The following is a 17952-nucleotide window of genomic DNA, read 5'->3' as shown; positions in this document are numbered from 1 at the left end:
TGGAAAAAAAAATATGTATACAGTGACTTTATAAAGAAAAGAACCACAGTTTTCCAATCTAAAGTGTTACACAGAGTGTTTTGTGATGCTTCACAATCAGAGGTTTGGAAAGCTGAAAGTAGTATCAAAACACCTATTATTTTTCTGGGCTTTACAGCCAAAAAAGTAACTATAAATTTGCATTTTGTGGTGCCAATGTTCTGTGAAGCTCATCTGTGTTGTTTCAGAGTGACTTCAAGGAGAACGTGCAGAGAGCTGTTGTGCATAGTGTCATGTAGCATTTATAGTACAGCAGTGACTTACAAGCCTGTATTCTCCTTAAAAATCAACAGGACTTAAGCAGCCTTGAAATATTATCCTCTCTCTGCCGGCCTGGGTAGATGCAGTGGGGAGCAGAACCCAGGTTCCTGGGGCGAGGAGGAGCCACTGCTGGTGGCCCCAGGCCCTCCTGGGCCAGGCTGAAATGCTCCTGACAGAGGAAGCAGGATCGGCCGCTTCTTTTTATCGTCAGTGCCTGTCAAGTTGCAGGGTTGTGGCATGGGATGCGTGTTCCTGCTGCTTCTTGACTTCGTACTGGTTTATGTACAAAATGATTTTAAGTTTTGGTGTCAGGCTTTTTGCCTGTGAGAGGAATGAGACGCAATTAGTCATTTTTGAAAGTTAATCCTAAAACAGATGCAGAAGGCAACTTTTTTTTTGACCCTGTTGGCTAACATTGTATTAAGGATACGTAAACAAGTAATTCTGTTGGTACAGTAACTGACAGGTTATCTGATTTTTGTAATACTTTGCATTGTTTAGTTTTATCTAAGTATTTTGCAATATGTTTGGGAGGAAAGATTACAAATATATATATATAACTGAAGCCTCCCTTAGGAGGTCTCTGCCCATGTTTAAAAGGAGAAATTTAGGATATTATGTGCTGGGTCTCTTACATACGGTATAGCTTCTTATTAATTCTAGACAACAAATTGTAACAGTAACATGGAATTTTTAGTGTGTGCTCAGGTCTCCTGACTGTTTAATATTCTTTTATACGCTGCACTTTTCACCCTGAAATGAAGCCAGGTAAGTTTTCATTGCCTTTGCTCCCAACAAAGCGATACAAAGCAAGATTAGCTTTTCTCTGTAAAGGTTTTGAAAGAAATTCAGCTGTGCAATAAAAGACTTCGTCAGGTTCAGCCTACATCAGTGAAGACTTTGACACATAGCGGCACGCCTCTCTCTGACCAGCGATACTCCTTCTCTGGCCACCTTCCCATCTGAGGCTCCTCAGAAACCTGACGACCTCATGCTCCTCATCTCTGGATGCATTTGAACCTGCAATTAACAATTGCACCCTTCCTGCAAAAGGGAGAAGGGTTTTTCTGTGCTGAAATTTGTCTTCATTCTACCAAGAACTGTACTCACAAATTTTATAATAGACAACATATGTAATCTGCTAGACATCTAACATTTGTATTTCCCTTTTAGATAAAATAATAGTGTTTGGAGATACTTAGTTCTATTATTGCATATGTTAGCTGACATTAAATAGTCCTTAAAAGGTAAGCCACAGATCAAGATGCCTATAAGGCCTATTTTCATTTGTGCAGTTAATTTGTTTATATTGCTGCTATATTTGATAGTAGTCCAAATAACATGTAGTAGTTGTTTCTCTATGTGACCCTTGTAAGACTGCATCATCAGACAGTTAATTTTGAATGCACAATTGAAAATGTACTAAAATACATTATTAATGCCTCTCTTGCTACCTAACAGTTACCTTCTAACTCCAGATTAAAATAGCATATTTTATCCAAGGAATGAGGATATAAGTAACCTGCTTGTAGAAACTTTTTTCAGTTAGTCCACAGGAGAAGATAGTAGCTCACATGCATTTTATTAGACTTAAATGTGCTTCACCACTTATTTTGCCTGGCAAGCAAAGATATGAAGCTGGGATCTTCTCAAGCTCCCATTATTTCCTCAGGATAACTACAATATTTGGGCTATTTCCATGTCTTGGGAAACATTTTAACTAATGGATATGTTCCCAACTGAAGTTAAATGGAAGAGAATTCCCAGTAAGAGCCAAAACATCTCCCAGATGTACAGTTTGTTTTGGATGCTTTTTCACTGAAGCATACAGACTAGATGGTGTGTTATTGCTCTGTGGTGGAATTTGAAAGATCATCTTCCCTCATTTCTACTCTTGTCTGGAAGCCAAGAAACCTGAACAAATGGTGCTTCCTGGCTTGCAAGCCTTATTTTGGTGTACCATCAGCTTTGTAATAGCTTTTTTCCATTACTTAGTGCTCCAGTAACTCTAACAACGATTTAACAACGACCAAATGATGAATGGGTTTGAGAAAACACTGATAATTGTACAGAAGGAATTGCTGAAGTGTGTTGCTTATGCTAAGTTCAAATGAACTATTCTCCAGGTAAAATATAGAAGGCATGGTAACTTCCAGTAGACCTGGACCAGGGCTTTTAAAAGTTGCTGGTCACAGCTTTACTGTGACCGTGCTGCATTGACACATTTGTAAATAGGACAGAGTTAGGCCACAAAACTGCTGTAAATCCCATCAAGTACCATGAAACTTCACTTGTGATTTGGAAAGGGTTCGATTTGGGGTAGGTTGAAAGATTCATAGCTATACTAAAAAATGTATATGGTTGGCTTGTTAGAGAACTAGCAGCTTCTTGCATAAGTCTTAGTTGCTGCAAGTAGTTTTCTGCATCCGTAGATTTTCTGTATGTACCATTAGTTATTTTTAGAAGCGAGTCTAACCATAAAATCAAAACTTACACAGTGTTGATGGGGTTTCTGATTTTGAGGTTTGGCTAGGCTTGTTTACAGTTGCTATAGTGGTGTCAAATCCTGCTTTTTCACCCCATGGGTCTGACATTTGCTGTCTACTGTGTATCTTTTTTCAATTAGCAACTTTCTGTTTCAAAGTACTGTATTTCCTATTTAAGTGAATATACAGAGCATTTGCAGTGGCTCTTTGTGTACATGCATAACTTTGCAGTTGTCCTTGTAACGTTCTCCTGGAGAGTTTGTTCCTGTAGCTTTAAACCTCAAGCAGTTCTGCATCTGTGAAACATAGCTTTGATTCCTGAAGTTCCAGTCCTGCAAGTGGCTCTGTAGGTGAACCTTGCCCAGTGTGGAGAGGCTGGGGATGACTTCAGCAGGGCTTGCACTAAGTGCAAAGATTCATTCACAGAGGAAACTGCAGGGTGGATTTTAAAATTTGAGTAAATATTCAATATTGAGTAAATATTGAGTACGTGTGCATCTGTGTATGCAATGAAGCAAGAAGAGTCTCGATGCTGCTAAAATACTATTTAGTTTTACCATGATTGCCTTCGTCTAATTTTTGTCCGTTAATTTCAATAGCAGTTACATTGGAAATGGTGCACATTTACAGCTGAGTGTTGTAGCACTTTTGGGGGTAGCTTATACTTATCCTTACCTCATCATGTATGCTGGCTGAGAGCAGAGGTATGCAACGCAGTTTTGCTCTTTACTACTGTGATTAGGACTCAGTAACAGAGAGTGTGCTGCAGTAAAGTGCCCTTCATTCTGCTCGCGGTGTCTGAGAGACCCTGCTGTGAAGCAGAAACATGAGGAAGAAAACACCAAGCTTTTCAAATGCAGCAAAGGAAAAACATTATATTTCTTTGTAGAATGACAGTCACATACAGTTGTTCGAGCTGGTTGTAGGAAGACAAATTAGCAGATTCCAACTGTGATTCATTACCTAGGAAATCAGGAGGTCACACACATACTGTGTCAAGACCAAAGTCTTATATGTAAAATGTGCCTTCTTGCAATCAATATATGATGAGCTGGGGGCTTATTTGCTTAAGTAATGGTTGGTCTGAATGGTTATTTGGTTATTTGCTAATTTTTGAGCCTGCTGAAACCAGTGCAGTGCCTTATCAGGTAGACTCAAGAAGCATAGTATTGCAAATGTCTAACCAGGTTGTCACAAGGGCACAGAGACCCTCTTTGCTGCTCTTGTAGATTGATTTCTGGCGGCTGAGCAATCAGTGGGGAGTCATGGATATATGTGTAGGATAAATATGATTCTTAAAGGGTAAAACATTTTTTCCCCATAAAAGAAAGCACTTTATAATATTTTTCTTCCTCTGATACAGAAAAGTTTACTGATTTTTTTTTTTCTGTTTGGATCTTTCCATAATGCTTGTTTCTTTAAGCCCTGTTTGGCATGGTTGTTGTAACGGAAAGTTTATTGTGAGCGGTGGCAGTCAGCCTTTATAGGGGACATTTTATTTAAACTATCAGATGTGTTTTGACACACTTACGTACAAAAGACCATAATTAACATTTCTCAGTTAAGTTTTGAGATTAGACCCTTTATGTGGTGCTGGCATTTCTCAGGAAAGAAAAAGAAGTTGTTTCTTCTGAGAAAAGGTCTTAGGAACTGAAACTGAAGACCTGGAAGTAGATTCCTCATGTGCTTTTTATCTTCCTTCATGTGTTCTTGCAGTGTTTCCATCCAGGACCAGAACAGCTGGTGAAGGTGTCCATTTAAGCTGTATGTAATATAGCAAATGCCCTTCTGCCAGGAGGGAAGGCAAGAGACTGTTGTCTCATTTTACTTAAAAACAGCATTGAAGTGGTGATTATGTGGCCAACTATCAAAATGCGGGTGGTTTTTAAGTGCAGATCAAGAGAAATACCTTCAGTTCTACAGTTTCCTTGGAATTAAAATTTACATCTCTTTCTCTTTTGCTTCCTTTTTAGCCTGTTCGATATGGGAGGAGAGTATTACTGCTATGGTTCTGACATCACCTGCACCTTCCCTGCAAATGGAAAGTTCACTCCTGACCAGAGGGCTATCTACGAAGCGGTGCTGAAGTCATCACGTGCTGTAATGACAGCAGTCAAGCCAGGTAAAAGATCAGTACATGTCAGCAGGAATTGACAAGCTTGATGGCAGCGTTCAGGCTGTCAAGGCAATTATGTCTGAATATCAGAAAGTGCTGGAAAGGAACAAGATGACAAAACTCATTTCTGTATTTAAACAGCTCTTAGTAGGTGAATGATACCCAACATTCTCCATATAATATTTAAAGAAATAACACATAAGCAACTATTAATAGTATTTAAAAGGTATTTTAATCTCCTACTTTTTTTAATTCCTTAAATACTGTGGTGACAGTTACTCTGGTGTTTACACTGGCAGATATCTTTTCAGGAAGCTTATGCCAAAGAATGAAGTAAGAGTTTGAGTGAACATGTGTCATGCTTCAGTTTGTTTCAAGCATTTTCTGTATTTTACACACAAACTCAATAGAAATCTTCTAATGAAGGGAGGATGGAGTGTGTACTTTTGGGAAGGACACTTAATTAGCCTTTAAAAACTTTAGAAAGCACTGGCTATTGGATATTTCACTTATGCCTTTAAGTTGCAGGCAAATTTGTTCAAGTATACATTTTCATAGTTGAAACAACTGCCTGGCTTCATGAAAATCTTATTTTTTCCAATTCTGCTTTCAGGCAGCAAATAAATGCTTTTAGAGCCAGCAGCTTCTGTGATCTTGAGTATTTCACTGGTGAAGGTACTTGAGCATTTCTCAGTATTACTAACAAAACTGCTTTGAGGAAAATGTACTTAATGCACAAAGCACACTTGTCCATTATATTTACCACATTAGCTTTCAGTCTTCAGACCCTGACTGCATGGGCTTTCTGGATTGCCAGTCAGAGCATACGTAATTTTCCTGTTTTACAAGCTGGCAGCAGCACTGTTCATTTGAGTAGGTTGGAACAGAGCAATAATACTTGAAGCTTATCTGCAAACGGAGACCAGATATTTTGCCATTTTAATAGCAATGTGCATATTCCATCATCTGCTGTTTCTCCCCTGAATAATCCTGTTCCCATTCATCTTCACATTTTGCTCACATTTCAGTGTCACCTCTCGTGCGGTATTTATCAGTATTTTGCACTAATAAATTGTGGACTATCTTCAGAACTTAAGAGCTAATATGATTCTGTATTCAGAATGTTGTGGAGAATTCCTCAGTTAGCTTACCGATTTATTTACAGTATCAGAAAATAAGGACATACTAAGTTTAATAATTCTTCAAATTGGTTGCAAGGATTATTTACTAGCTTTGAGAGCTTGAGATTTATAGACAGTTTTCAAGAGAAATAATTCTTAATGTTGGGGAGAAGACTGAATGAAGAAGAATGTTGGGACAGGACTGAACTTTCTGTTCTCTTGCTGTGCTTTAGTTTTCTTGCCTGTTTAGAAGAATGGTGCAAATGCATTTATTCTGCTCATGAGGCTAGTAATCATGAATTTTCTGGCCACAGAAAGCAGATTAAATGCACATTCTGTGGACTGGTTCATTGATTTGGTTCATCTGGTACTACTGTGTGGTGAAATGCAACCTGTCCCTTTTGTATTGTGTTGAATTACAGTTCTGAATAGAGTCCTGCAATGTGCAAAAATATTCTGGAAAAGTCTGCTTTTCGGGTCCATGTGACTTGAGCATGTGTTCTTTTTGCAGGCTTTAACCCTTCTGTCCACAGGGGGGAAAAAAAAAAAAAAAAAGAAAGCTTTAAAAATTATTTTTCTCCTATGAGGAGGAAACACCCTAAAGACCAAGACTCTTTACTACTGAAAATGACATAAAGTATTTAAAATAGGTAGCTGGCAGGAAAGTATGCACAATGTCTGCAATGACTTTCCAGTGTGACAAACTGCTTGGGCTGTTGAGAAAGCCCCAAGCCCCTCGAAGGGGTGTATGCAAACTTGATGTGTTGCTACTGCTGTACAGGGAAAGCAGTTTCTGTGGGAGAGGCTGCAGCTTCCTTACCCTGGTTGAACAAACCTCCCTTGTTAGCTCATTGACTGAAGCAGCAGAATCAGTCCTGGGGGGGTCTGTTACTGTCACAAAGGGGAGCAGCAAGGGGTGATGTGAATTCAGCTTTCAAGTATCTCTTCTCCCCATTTAACAGAAAGTAAATAGTTTAGGTCTCCTAATAAGGAGGCAAAGAAGTTTGTGGGTTTAGAGGCAGTAAATGTAAAACCCAGCCCCATCATGTTTTAGTCAGATTTTCTGAATTATGGAGCCCTGACTTATTTTGCTATTATTTTTGTTTGTCTTCATTTTCCAGGGTTCCTAAGATCAAAGGAGTGAAAAAGACAGTCAAGTGACTTGGCTCACATGACAGTAACCATTAGTGTGGCAGGCTGAGTAAAAAGAAGTTACACAGCAAAGTCAGCAACTGTAGAAAATGTTATTTCTCTCCAGCTGCAGAACTGGGGCCTTAGTTGTGCCTTGTGGCAAAGGGTCACAGGGGACATGTAGTTGTTGTCTTCTGAAGGTTAATGATTCCCAGAGTCTTTCTTGTTGCAAGATAGGAAGCAAGTGCTATAGAGAGAGTCACTAACTAAATACTGTGTTACATAACTGTGGCTTTGGAAGGACACACATTTGCTAGCAACCTTAAACATCTTACATAGATGTGTATAGTTCAGGGATTATTTGGTGTTCGTGTGAACCTGATTGACTATCAAGTGAAGTTGCTTTCAGAGAGACAGTAGACTTCCTACCATATTTTTAATACTTGTTATATATAAACAGCAATCATAATTTTAAAAATACTTGAAAACATCACATTTTGTTGTAGAAAAAATATTCATCTAAGTCCTGTGTGTGGTCCAAAAATACAAGCAGCTGAAATCGTATCTATGGGTCTTCATAGATATGGGTCTTTCAACTGAAAGAACAGAGTGCCTTCTGCAAGCCAGATAATGTATTCTGAAAGTTAAATGCTCTTTGTGGGATTATAGCCATGTTCAGTGCAGCCGTCACAATTCCTGCCACAAACCAAATCTATTTAAAATAAAAGGGGGGGAAGACATACTTGGTTCTATTGCATAAGCAGCAATTTTGAAACTACTGAACATGGATCTCTTACAAGGGCAGCAATGCTAAGTCTCTGAAGCGAAAGAGTCAAAAAGGCGTGCTTGTGTGGCAGTGGGTAATTGTCTCTTTCCTACAAAGTCAGACTCGTGATCCAAAATGTCAGGGAGGAATGCAGCATTTCTGCTTAGGGGATATTCTTAATGCGTCAAGTCCATCTGGGTTAAATTTGCTCTTCCACAGAACTGAAATACAGGGGCGTATGCGCAAAATACTGACACTTCCACTGCTTCAGTGGCTGAGGCATCATCTACTTGTTCCTCAGAACAGCGATTTCAGAAACAATTTCTTTATGTAGATACTGTAAAGGATTTTAAATGGTGAAATTGAAAAGCCAAGTGTCTCGGAGTATTCCAGAAGTTAGTGCCTTGATTTGTCTAATTTGGGTATTGTTTTTCAATCTCATTGGATTTGCTAAATTGTTTGAGGCACACTAGGTGCACTCCTGGAGCACATTGCCCTGTGTGGTTTCATCTGAAAAGAATTCAGTTCATGCCCTTCAAAACTCCACTGTGTAAGCCAAAATACAGTAAGTGGAGACTATCAAGAGGTTCCACATCCTAGGATGATGAAAACTGTAGTACCACTGCAGAGATACCCATTGTTTCCCCCATTGCTATCTTCATGCAATGCATGTAACAGAAAAAAACTCAGCTAATGAGCAGCTATTCTGTAATTTATTTTAACCTGCTGTTCCGTGCATGGCCCACAGTCTGTTTATTGTCTGCTGTTCAAAACCTGCTCTGAATCCAGAATTATTAACGTCCTCACCAGTTTTTCCTCAGAGTGCTCATTGTGTGTGCACGTGTTTGACAGGCAGTCAGTTCGCTTGCACTTCATCTTAGTTATGTGGAAGTGTGCAGCAGTTCCCCTTCCATAGACGGTGGCAGACAGGCTGGAAAAGCTAGTGTAAAAGATATAGAATTGGTTTGGATTCCAAGATTGAAACCTCACATGTGAGATTTTTCTTTCAAGTATTTACCGTAATGCTCCTGCTCAAAACCCGGCTGTTTTGACCTCAGTTACAGCTGTACCTAGTGTTTCTGCAAGTCAGACTCCAGACTGTCAAGCCAAGCACTGAAAAAAAGAAGGAAAACAAGTATTGAACATACGTAAAATAAATTAAAAAAGAAACCACACGTGTCTGAAGCAAGTTGCCTAGCATCCTGCTGGGAACCTGACTGGGGCAAGGGGGATTGTGAATTCTCAGTGGCAACGTTGCCCAATCTTCAATCTGCCATTGAGAATAGGTATCTGAGTTTTTTTCTCGTAAGTTAGCAATAACCTTTCCTCTCTGTCCATTCTACCAAATCCTGTCTCCTGTCTAGTTCTGTTTGTCCCAGTTACATACCTTAGATCCAATGTCAATGTAATAGCTTAATTTTTTTAAAAAATCATTTGTCGCAAGTTACACCTGAGAGAACAGTATTGTTTGCTCTTTGTCGTTAATATAAATCTGTGTGTAGAAAATTGTAAAATAATTAGCTTTGCTGTGAGTTCCTCTCTGAAACTTCTAGAAAACCTCTTGAAGAAATATGATGTAGCTTTGAAGTTAGCCCTATGTGGAGCCAGGGTTTGAACCAGATGCCTTCTGGCATCCCTCCTAACCTAAATCATTCCATGATTCTTAATACATTCTAAAATATGCAAAAGAAAATGTCAGTCATCAGTGTCGATGAGAATCAGTGACTGTTCCCAACTCTTGCTCTTAATAGGGGAGGTAATATTTGCAAGTCAAGCAAAGGATGGTGGCATGCTTCAGTTCGTGTGCATGAACCAAATTCGTATGTAACCCCGCTTTGACTATCACTCTGTTCTCCAGTGGATACTTTGCAGTTAGTTACACATATGGGTCCAGTGGTGTTTGGGAAGTTGCTGTGGAATAGCTTCTTCTTTGTTCTGTAACAAATGGCTGTGTTTTTGTACTGTGCCCAGCCACTCAGGTGACTTCTTAAGGTTATTATTTTGAATATTATCTTGAGCTTTTAGAGACTGTTGAGAATTGGAGTTCTGTAATTCCGAGTTGGTGAGGACAGTGTAGTGGTAGCATTAGTTACTCAAATACATTTAATCAGCTGCTGTGCCTAGAAGAAATAAAAAGGAAGCATGCTTATCTTCAAATTTTGCAATTGAAGATATTTTGGTTTAATGCACTAGAGAGTAAACAGATAGTGTATTTAAGATCGATGAGCTAAGTATTGGAGTAATTTGGAACTTCCCATTTTTATCCCTTTGCAGTTGCACACTGGGATCACTGAACATTCCTCCCTTTTCTGTAATGAAAAGTCCCAGGAGAATGGGAAGGAAGGGAGCTTGTTGTGCTTAACATTCCTAGTACTACTGTAAATTTTGTGTATGTTTAAAAAAAACTTTTACCAATATGTTATACGTGTTAGTGTTTTTGGGGAGAAAGAGAATGAATTAAAACACCTCAGTCAGTAAGTTCTATTGTCCTGAATTCCAGTTAAAAAAAGACTTCTTTGTCTAGCGAACTGTTCCCAAGGAACAAGTTGAGTAAGGCCAGGTTGGCAACCACTCAATTCCCTATCTCTACATTTATATGATTTAAAAAGCTTGTATATCCAAGTCCCCATTGAACTCAAATTGCATTCAGACATTAGCAGGGCAGCTGGGAATATTTGCTGATTGATGTTTGTTTGTTTCAATAAAATGAAAAATAAAAAATTGTTCCAAATATGCACAGAAGTTGTTGTTCACCAAGCCAGTTTATATGCAGTGTGAAAGCTTTCCTCCCTGGGACGCTGACATTGCTATAGGGCCTCCCAGTAGGATGACCCCTATAGGGCCTATAGGATTTGTATCTGATTTTTTTTTTCAAGTTGGAGCTCATTCTTGTATATGTTTATCCCCAAGTCCTGCATTTTACGATTCAAGGGAATGAGTATCATATTGTGTCTGGCTTTCAGGCTCTGCTTTTCTGATAAATGCTGTTGGGGAATGTCTTAAAAGGAATCTCCATGTCAGAGCTAACATCTCTGATAAGATGCAGATTTCTCCACACTAAGGCTGGAAGATCCCTTAGTAATCTTGCCTGTTTATAACTTTCTCAGAACACAAGTTTTACATAAGGGCTTGAAGACCTCATTTCTTTAAGTCTTTTCTTAAAGGATCAAAGATCAGCCATTGCAGACTTCATTGCTTCAGGTACCAGGATTGCCACATAATCTTTGGGCAAGAAAGTCCAGTCAAGTGACCATCAAAAAAAAATTCAGGCAAAAAAAAGGTAAAGCAACACCTAAGTAAATAAGATGTCCTTTTACTAATGAGAGTGTGCAATGTTGTGATAGCACCCTACTTGAAGGAGGGATTAGTTTAGAAGAAATCAGCTAACTGAGAAGAGAGAAGGTAAGAAAGATGGAGAGGTAGGGGCTGTATGAATGGTGTGAAGTTGAGACCTAGGAGAGACGTTTGGGGCAAGCAGCCAGGAGTGCAGGTCAGCAACTGCTTGGCTTGGATTTTAGAAGTTCTCTGTAGCTGACAGTCCCTGCTGCAGCTGCCTCGCCAAGCTAAGTTTTGCATTTTGCAGTTAAGAATCAATTTTTTTAAGATTGTTCTCTCAAGTTAGCAATAACCCTTCTGCTGTCATTTCTTTGTTGTGTTCAGTAGATTTAGAGCCAAACTGTGTAAGGTGCAATATGGTGCAGAGGAAGGCATTAAACCCTTCTGTGAGTCTAAATGAGGCCTTCCTTTAAAGATGAGGAGAAAAAAAGATCCATGAGAATTCACTAGGAAGAAGTTCATGGACACTCATGGTGTGCCACCTGCCATAGGCTCCCTTAAAATGATGTTCAGCATGTTACTATTTAGGATGCTGCTGCGGTCATTCCTAGAGCGTGAGCATTTGGCTGCTCCTCCTGGTTTCCCCTTGGTGGCATAGGAGCTAAGAAAGCCCTGTGTATTTGCAGGAGCAGGATGCTAAGCAAATTAATCCCCCTTGATCTGCTCCTGGGCAGCTGTAATATGCTGTGCTACTGTGTGAAACTGTGCCCAATTTTAATTCCTTTTCTAATGATTTCTTACATTTTTGCTCATTCATATAGCTTTTTATACACATTGTAGTAGAGAGGCCTTTATTAGCTGATTTCCCCAAATGCATCCCTCCAAGGAATGTTGTAAGTTAGGACAAATCAAAGCAGCCTCTTTATTTTCCAGTGTTTTGCCTCCTTCCTGTTTGACCGCTCCTAAATGATTCATGGAGGTAGATATAAACCTGGGAAATTTAGAAGGTGAATGGTCTATATTATTTTGTACAGCCAAATGTGAAAGCTTGGATGATATGTATTCTTGAAAGCTTTTTAATCTGTAAATATTTGAGGCATGGCTTTTTCAGAATGACTGTCAGGAGGAGGTAGTGTTTAGTGAACACGTGTCACTTTCATAAGTAACCTACTTTATACAACAGAAGGAGCTGTGATTTGAGTTCAAAGCACTAGTATGATTCCCTGTTCTATCTTCTCCACTACTCTTTTTTGAAGACAGTACTCAAATTTAGTTTGGGCAGGATAGTACTAAGACGAGGGATTAGAATAACCCAATTAATTAAAGAACTATTTAATTGGAAACTAATAGCTAGGGTATTTGACATAACAGATATTACAGGCAGTTGTTTCTGTTATTAAATTAAGCAGAACTGTGCTTAGAAACATCTGCAAATTAAAAATGGTGAATATACAGATCACTTCTTTAGCACTTCTGTCTATTTCAGTTCTGTAACTTCTTAAAAGCTCTGATTGATTTTTGTTTGCTACTATTTTGAATAGGGTTTTAGAGTAGTTGTCACTGTATTCAACTAGGATTAAAATTTATTATCTCTAAAGAAAATTGAAACAGTTATTAACATTTATTCCCCCCCAAATAAGGTTCTCATTCACATGCAGTGGGTGTTTTTTTGCATGCAAGTCAATGGATTTTTATTTTTTTGTAGTCCAGAGTTGTACTTAGTAGAATACCATGTAGGCACACTTGTCTGTTTTGCTGTATAAAACCAGTAGCTTATTTAGATGAACTTTTAGGAAGAAATTGGGCTGTAAATTGGACCTTCTGACAATAGGACAACAGGGAAGGGTGTGGAAACACAGTCTAGTTTATAGTTTGTATAGTTTCAAAATGCCCATATGAATTATTCCCATTCAGACGGTCATATTTTAGGGAAAACGTTGCTGATAATTATTAATGTGCTGTAATATCTGAAGCAAAAAAAAATTATTATCAGGCATAAAACATTAATAACAGAAGTTGAAGATTTCATACCAATTCTCCTGAAGAACAAATGCTTTCAGGGCATGTTATAACCAGTACTTGATATTTGCAAGTCCTACTGAATGACACTGCAGTGTTTTTTTTTCCCCTTGCAGCTAAGAATGTGTTATTGTGTTAAAGACAGATTGGAGAATAAATCTTGTCAATCTATGCTATAAAAAAATATTTGTAGTCTGCTCTCTATCTTTTCTATTCAGTGGATTTTGCTGTATTTTTCTAGCTAACATCAAGGTTCATAAATAAGTTTCCCTTTGACTACTGGCTTTCTGAGTTTGACCCAAAAAGGTAATGTAGCTTTCTGTGGTAAATTAATTCAGTTATTGTCAGTATAAATGCCTAAAGCATCAGTCACCACCTAGGAAATAGAAGTTGAAGGAAGTAAAGGATGCACAAACATGCTGACAGTCAAGTAGCAATCCTTGATTCTTGCAAGATATTACATAAATATGGTGTCATTGCTTAGCAGAGAGCTCATTGTTAGACATGTAACCTACCCTTGCCCAGAATAGCATTAACCTACAGCAAGGGGTGAAAGAAATAGGCTTTTTTTTTCTTTCTGTCAAATTCAGCAGATCCTCCAGTCCCTCTGTGCAAGCAACGATCTGTTGAAATGCAAGATTTCAGACTGTGAGTCTCACTGCAAACCTTCTGGGAGCCGTTCTTTGCTGTTTGTGACTAATACACAGGAGCTGACCCATGCATACAGTGACCACTGCAACGTTAGTAAGACAAAAATAACACTGAGTTATTTCCAAGTGTATAAAACCAGGCACTTCCAGACAGTTGGGCCCTTCTGCCCTGAAGTCACCCTGGTGTGCAGCTCTCTGACCAGTCCTGGGGGCAGTTTCTCCATGAGACAGGGGCCAACTTGCAGCTTTCCAGCTATGCTGTGCAAATGGATTTTTCCACTACTTTCAGTGGTTCTTCAAAAATCCCACTTGTACAAAGCAGAGAGAAGTCTTAAAGCCTGCATTGGTGGCAGTTTTCTAGCCTTTCTGAACTTAATAATGTTTTAAGAATGACTAAAAATAAATAAATTCTGTTGTCTAAATTTGGTAACAGGTAGTATAAGTATAACATCGTACAATCCTGATTTTAGCAGTGGCACTGGGGGAATAACCTGTTACGTGGTCTGACATGCACTAATTTTCTTCCAGTGCAGGATTCAGGAAATGTACTTTATACGTTGTAATTTGAGTTGGAGTACAAAGTTCGTGAGTCTTTCAATCTTGACACTATATCAGCTGTAGCTGTCAGAGTGCAAACCTCCTAGACAGATTATTCTGTTTGCCCTGAATCTTATCTAAACAGAGTCTTTTCTAAGCTTCAAAGATTGATAAGTTTCCACACCGCAATCACTCCCTCTGGGCACTTCCCACCTTCCCCCAAGCTTTTTCCTCTTTTCAACATAAACCTATGTGGAAGAAGCATGCAGTAAAATTTGTAGTGTCTGACAGTGCTGCTCAATCTGAATATTGCAGCTTTCCAGACATGGTAAAAATCCTTCCACTTGCTCCACATCTGCATCTGTTGAAATTGCTTTTTTTAAGATCTTGGTGATCCCTGCGATGTGTTTTAGAGTATCATATGTAGATTTTACAATGGGGAGGATGGGTTTTACCCCCCTTAAAACTGCTGTGATACTGATGCAGAAGAAATACCATGATACAACCAGGGAACACAAGGCTATTCAGCCTTTTGAGGAGGTGGTCAGTATTTTGGAGTCAGTGGGGCCATCACTGTTTCCCCGTTGCAGCTCCTGCTCCTGTCAGCCAGGTACATCTCACTGGGGGGTTTCAGGATGAGTTTTTTGTTTAATGCTGGCTGTGACTTGTACAGGCAATTATCTACACACGGTATGAAGCTGAGAACAGCTTCACTGTTGCCCAAATGCTGTCAGTGCTTGAGTACAGACTTCTGGTTTCTTACTCTTGATTTCTGTGCCCTGTGGCCCAGAGTTGCCTTACCTGGCTGGAAACCCAAGCAACTGTTTGCTCTCCGATCTAGTGTGCCAAAAGGAAAGCGTGAAAATCAGGAAGACAACAAATTCATCTTCTAGCACCCAAGTGAAGAGGAAAGAAATAATCATTTCTATGATTTAAACAATGTTTTGGTTTGTTTTTTAAACTGGGCTTGATTAGAATTTTTTAAGGACCTATTGTTTTGTCTGATATGGTTACTGCCTGTTGGCAGGTTTTAAGCTGTTCCAGCGGTTTGTTGGCTGAACAGGGATTGCATGTTGTGTCTGCGTTTCAGTGGCACTGCCAGGGGACATCAGGCCTTTTGCCCTTGTCTGTGGACTCTCAGAAATAAAATGTAGCTTAACCTTAGCTCAATTTGGGGAGAAGTTCCTATAACCTTGCCATACTATTTTTTTTAGTAGGATTGTGACATCTGTGCTGGCAAAAAAAAAAAAAAAAAAAAAGCCACCCTACAACAACAAAAAAAAACCCTGCTAAATCATTTGTGGTTTAATCATTGTCACATTACAACCACAAAGTACCCTAAGTAGCGGCCAAAAAAATCCTGTTAGGCCTTTCCAGAGCACTTTCTGACCAAAGTAGCTAAATAGTATGCAGCTATTCCAAATTACTTCTGTATGCTGCTTCTGCTTTACATTCTAGAATGGCTTCTAATAAAGCATCAGAAAATAATCCCTTGAATGAAAATACCAGTGAGGTAACAGCAACTGAGGAACAGGTTGTGGTGTGATATAACACTCATTTTTAATTCTACTATTTAGAAAGTTATGGCATGTTCATTGAAAGATAGGTATGTTTTTAATTGCAGGTTTCATTAGAAGCATTTTATTTTTCTTCTTTTGTAACAAAAGTCTTCCCCTTCAGTAGAATGCTCAAAAAGATGTCCTTATGAGATCTTTCTGAGTCCTGAAAACATAGTGGTATATCTGAAATTTGGTGGTTTTGTCAAACAGAAAATCAGAGAGGAAGTACTTTCAGGGAAGTAAAACAATACCTATTTTATCTTTTTCTTTTCTGACACAGTAATTATCTAAGAATATTGGAAAACATTCAGGTTGATAGGACCAAATCAGAAAAAAAAGCTTAATAGACTTAATGTATGGTTTGCCATTTTTAAACACAGTACCTCATGCTTCTGTGAAGCTCTGTTACACTGTTAGTACAGTAATATATTAGTTGGTACCTGCCTCTGAAAATTAATAGCCTTTATAGTTAATATATTTTTTAATTAATCTGTGGTCTGTCGCATTTCAGTATTGGACATATGCGCCTCTGGTCATTGCTGTGTAGTTCACTTTATAACTCAAGGGATCTCTAATGCTTAGGTTGCGTGTGGTGCTGTAAAAGGTGCTTTTTGCCCTGGCCTCTTGCCCAAGCATATGCTACATGGCAGGTAACGAATTGCAGCCTAACGAGCCTTGGTAGCTGAGCTTTCCTGGGGAGCCAGCCGTTGGTTCAGTGACCTGTATTACCCAGTATCTCGTTTGGCAGAGAATTAAGAATGGAGCAGACACATCATCAGCAGATTTTCCTGAGTGCAGACTCATTTTGGTACAAGCTTTCAAAGTCCAAGGACCCTCCAATCTAGCTTTCTAAACCCCATCTGTCAGTAAGTATAATTGGTTTATAAAATGGCTTAAAGATAATAATGGAACTAACCTTTTTTACACAAAAAACGTGTCTGCAACTATGATAATCTTCTCCAAAGCTTAAAAATAATAATCCTGAATAATAAATCAGTAAAACATCCTCATGGGTGATTGGTGGTGTGAGGCTAATGCAGATTGGTGTTGCAACACCATCAAGCTGTTGCAGTAACACATACAACTGATATTAGATCCACTTGTGTGGAAGTTCTTTGTGGTTTTTAGTTGTTTTTTAACTTTTTCATCTTGCTACAAGAATGTTAATACAGTGTTTGACTTCTGCTGTTTCAGCTTGCAGCAGGTGACAGAGCTCTCTATGCTCTGAGCATGGTTAATCCAAAAAACTGGTGAGAAGCGTACTGAAGAAATCCTGTCTATGGCTTTCCTAGCAAAGGCAGCCATGATATTTAATCCTTTCTGTGCTTCTCACAGCTATTGGAAGTTCAGTATTGACATACGAAAATTTGATTTTGTACTTCAGGTATATGTACTAGTTAACTTAAAATACAGTTAAGACATGCTAAAACCAGTTCCAGAGACAGGTTTGGATAGGTTATTGTATTGTAAAGATTCTAATTATTAGGTAAACCTAACAGTATTTTAAGTTTAAAATAAATCTGAAGAGATGTATATTAAATGTATGCATCATGTGAATATACTTTATGCAAAAAAAAAATAGTAAGATCCTTATAGAATTAGGACAGCTTCCTTCTTTCAATAGACTGTTCAGTGCTTCTAAGAAGTTCCCATATAACTGAAAAGTAATTGTTTCTTTTAATGCTTTTGAGGCTATAAGGGTACTAGGAAATATTTGAAGAAAAAATGTTCAGATCCTCCTTGCCTGTCAAATCCCCTGTTTAAAAAGCTGGGGTGTGTGGGGGGTGGGAGGATCTGTTTGCACTTAATTATCAAAGTTTATTCCTAGCGTGATGGGAGTCAGTTCATAGCAAACAAGACAAGGATATCACCATTTTTTAATTGAAGTGCAGTAAGGTCACTCCACTTGGTTCACTATCTCTACTTAGCTCAAAAATGCCCTCACATTTTGTGTTAAAACACTAATAATAGCCTACATATGGATGACTATC

At 38.7% G+C, this 17952-nt stretch overlaps 1 protein-coding gene across 2 annotated transcripts in view; it reads left to right on the top strand.

The window, feature by feature from the left end:
- The window catches only part of PEPD (peptidase D), a 137704-nt gene that overhangs the window by 97008 nt on the left and 22744 nt on the right, over window positions 1-17952 (top strand). For both annotated transcript variants that reach the window (XM_082769798.1, XM_082769797.1), the window contains exon 12: window positions 4760-4908. In XM_082769798.1, the coding sequence (XP_082625924.1) occupies window positions 4760-4908 (149 nt within the window). The remainder of the gene's footprint in view (window positions 1-4759; window positions 4909-17952) is intronic.

The sequence above is a fragment of the Aythya marila genome (assembly GCF_965140915.1).
Source record: "Aythya marila genome assembly, chromosome: 12".
Taxonomy (NCBI): domain Eukaryota; kingdom Metazoa; phylum Chordata; class Aves; order Anseriformes; family Anatidae; genus Aythya; species Aythya marila.
The sequence above is the reverse complement of the archived record's forward strand: the minus strand, read 5'-3'. Positions and strand labels throughout refer to the sequence as shown.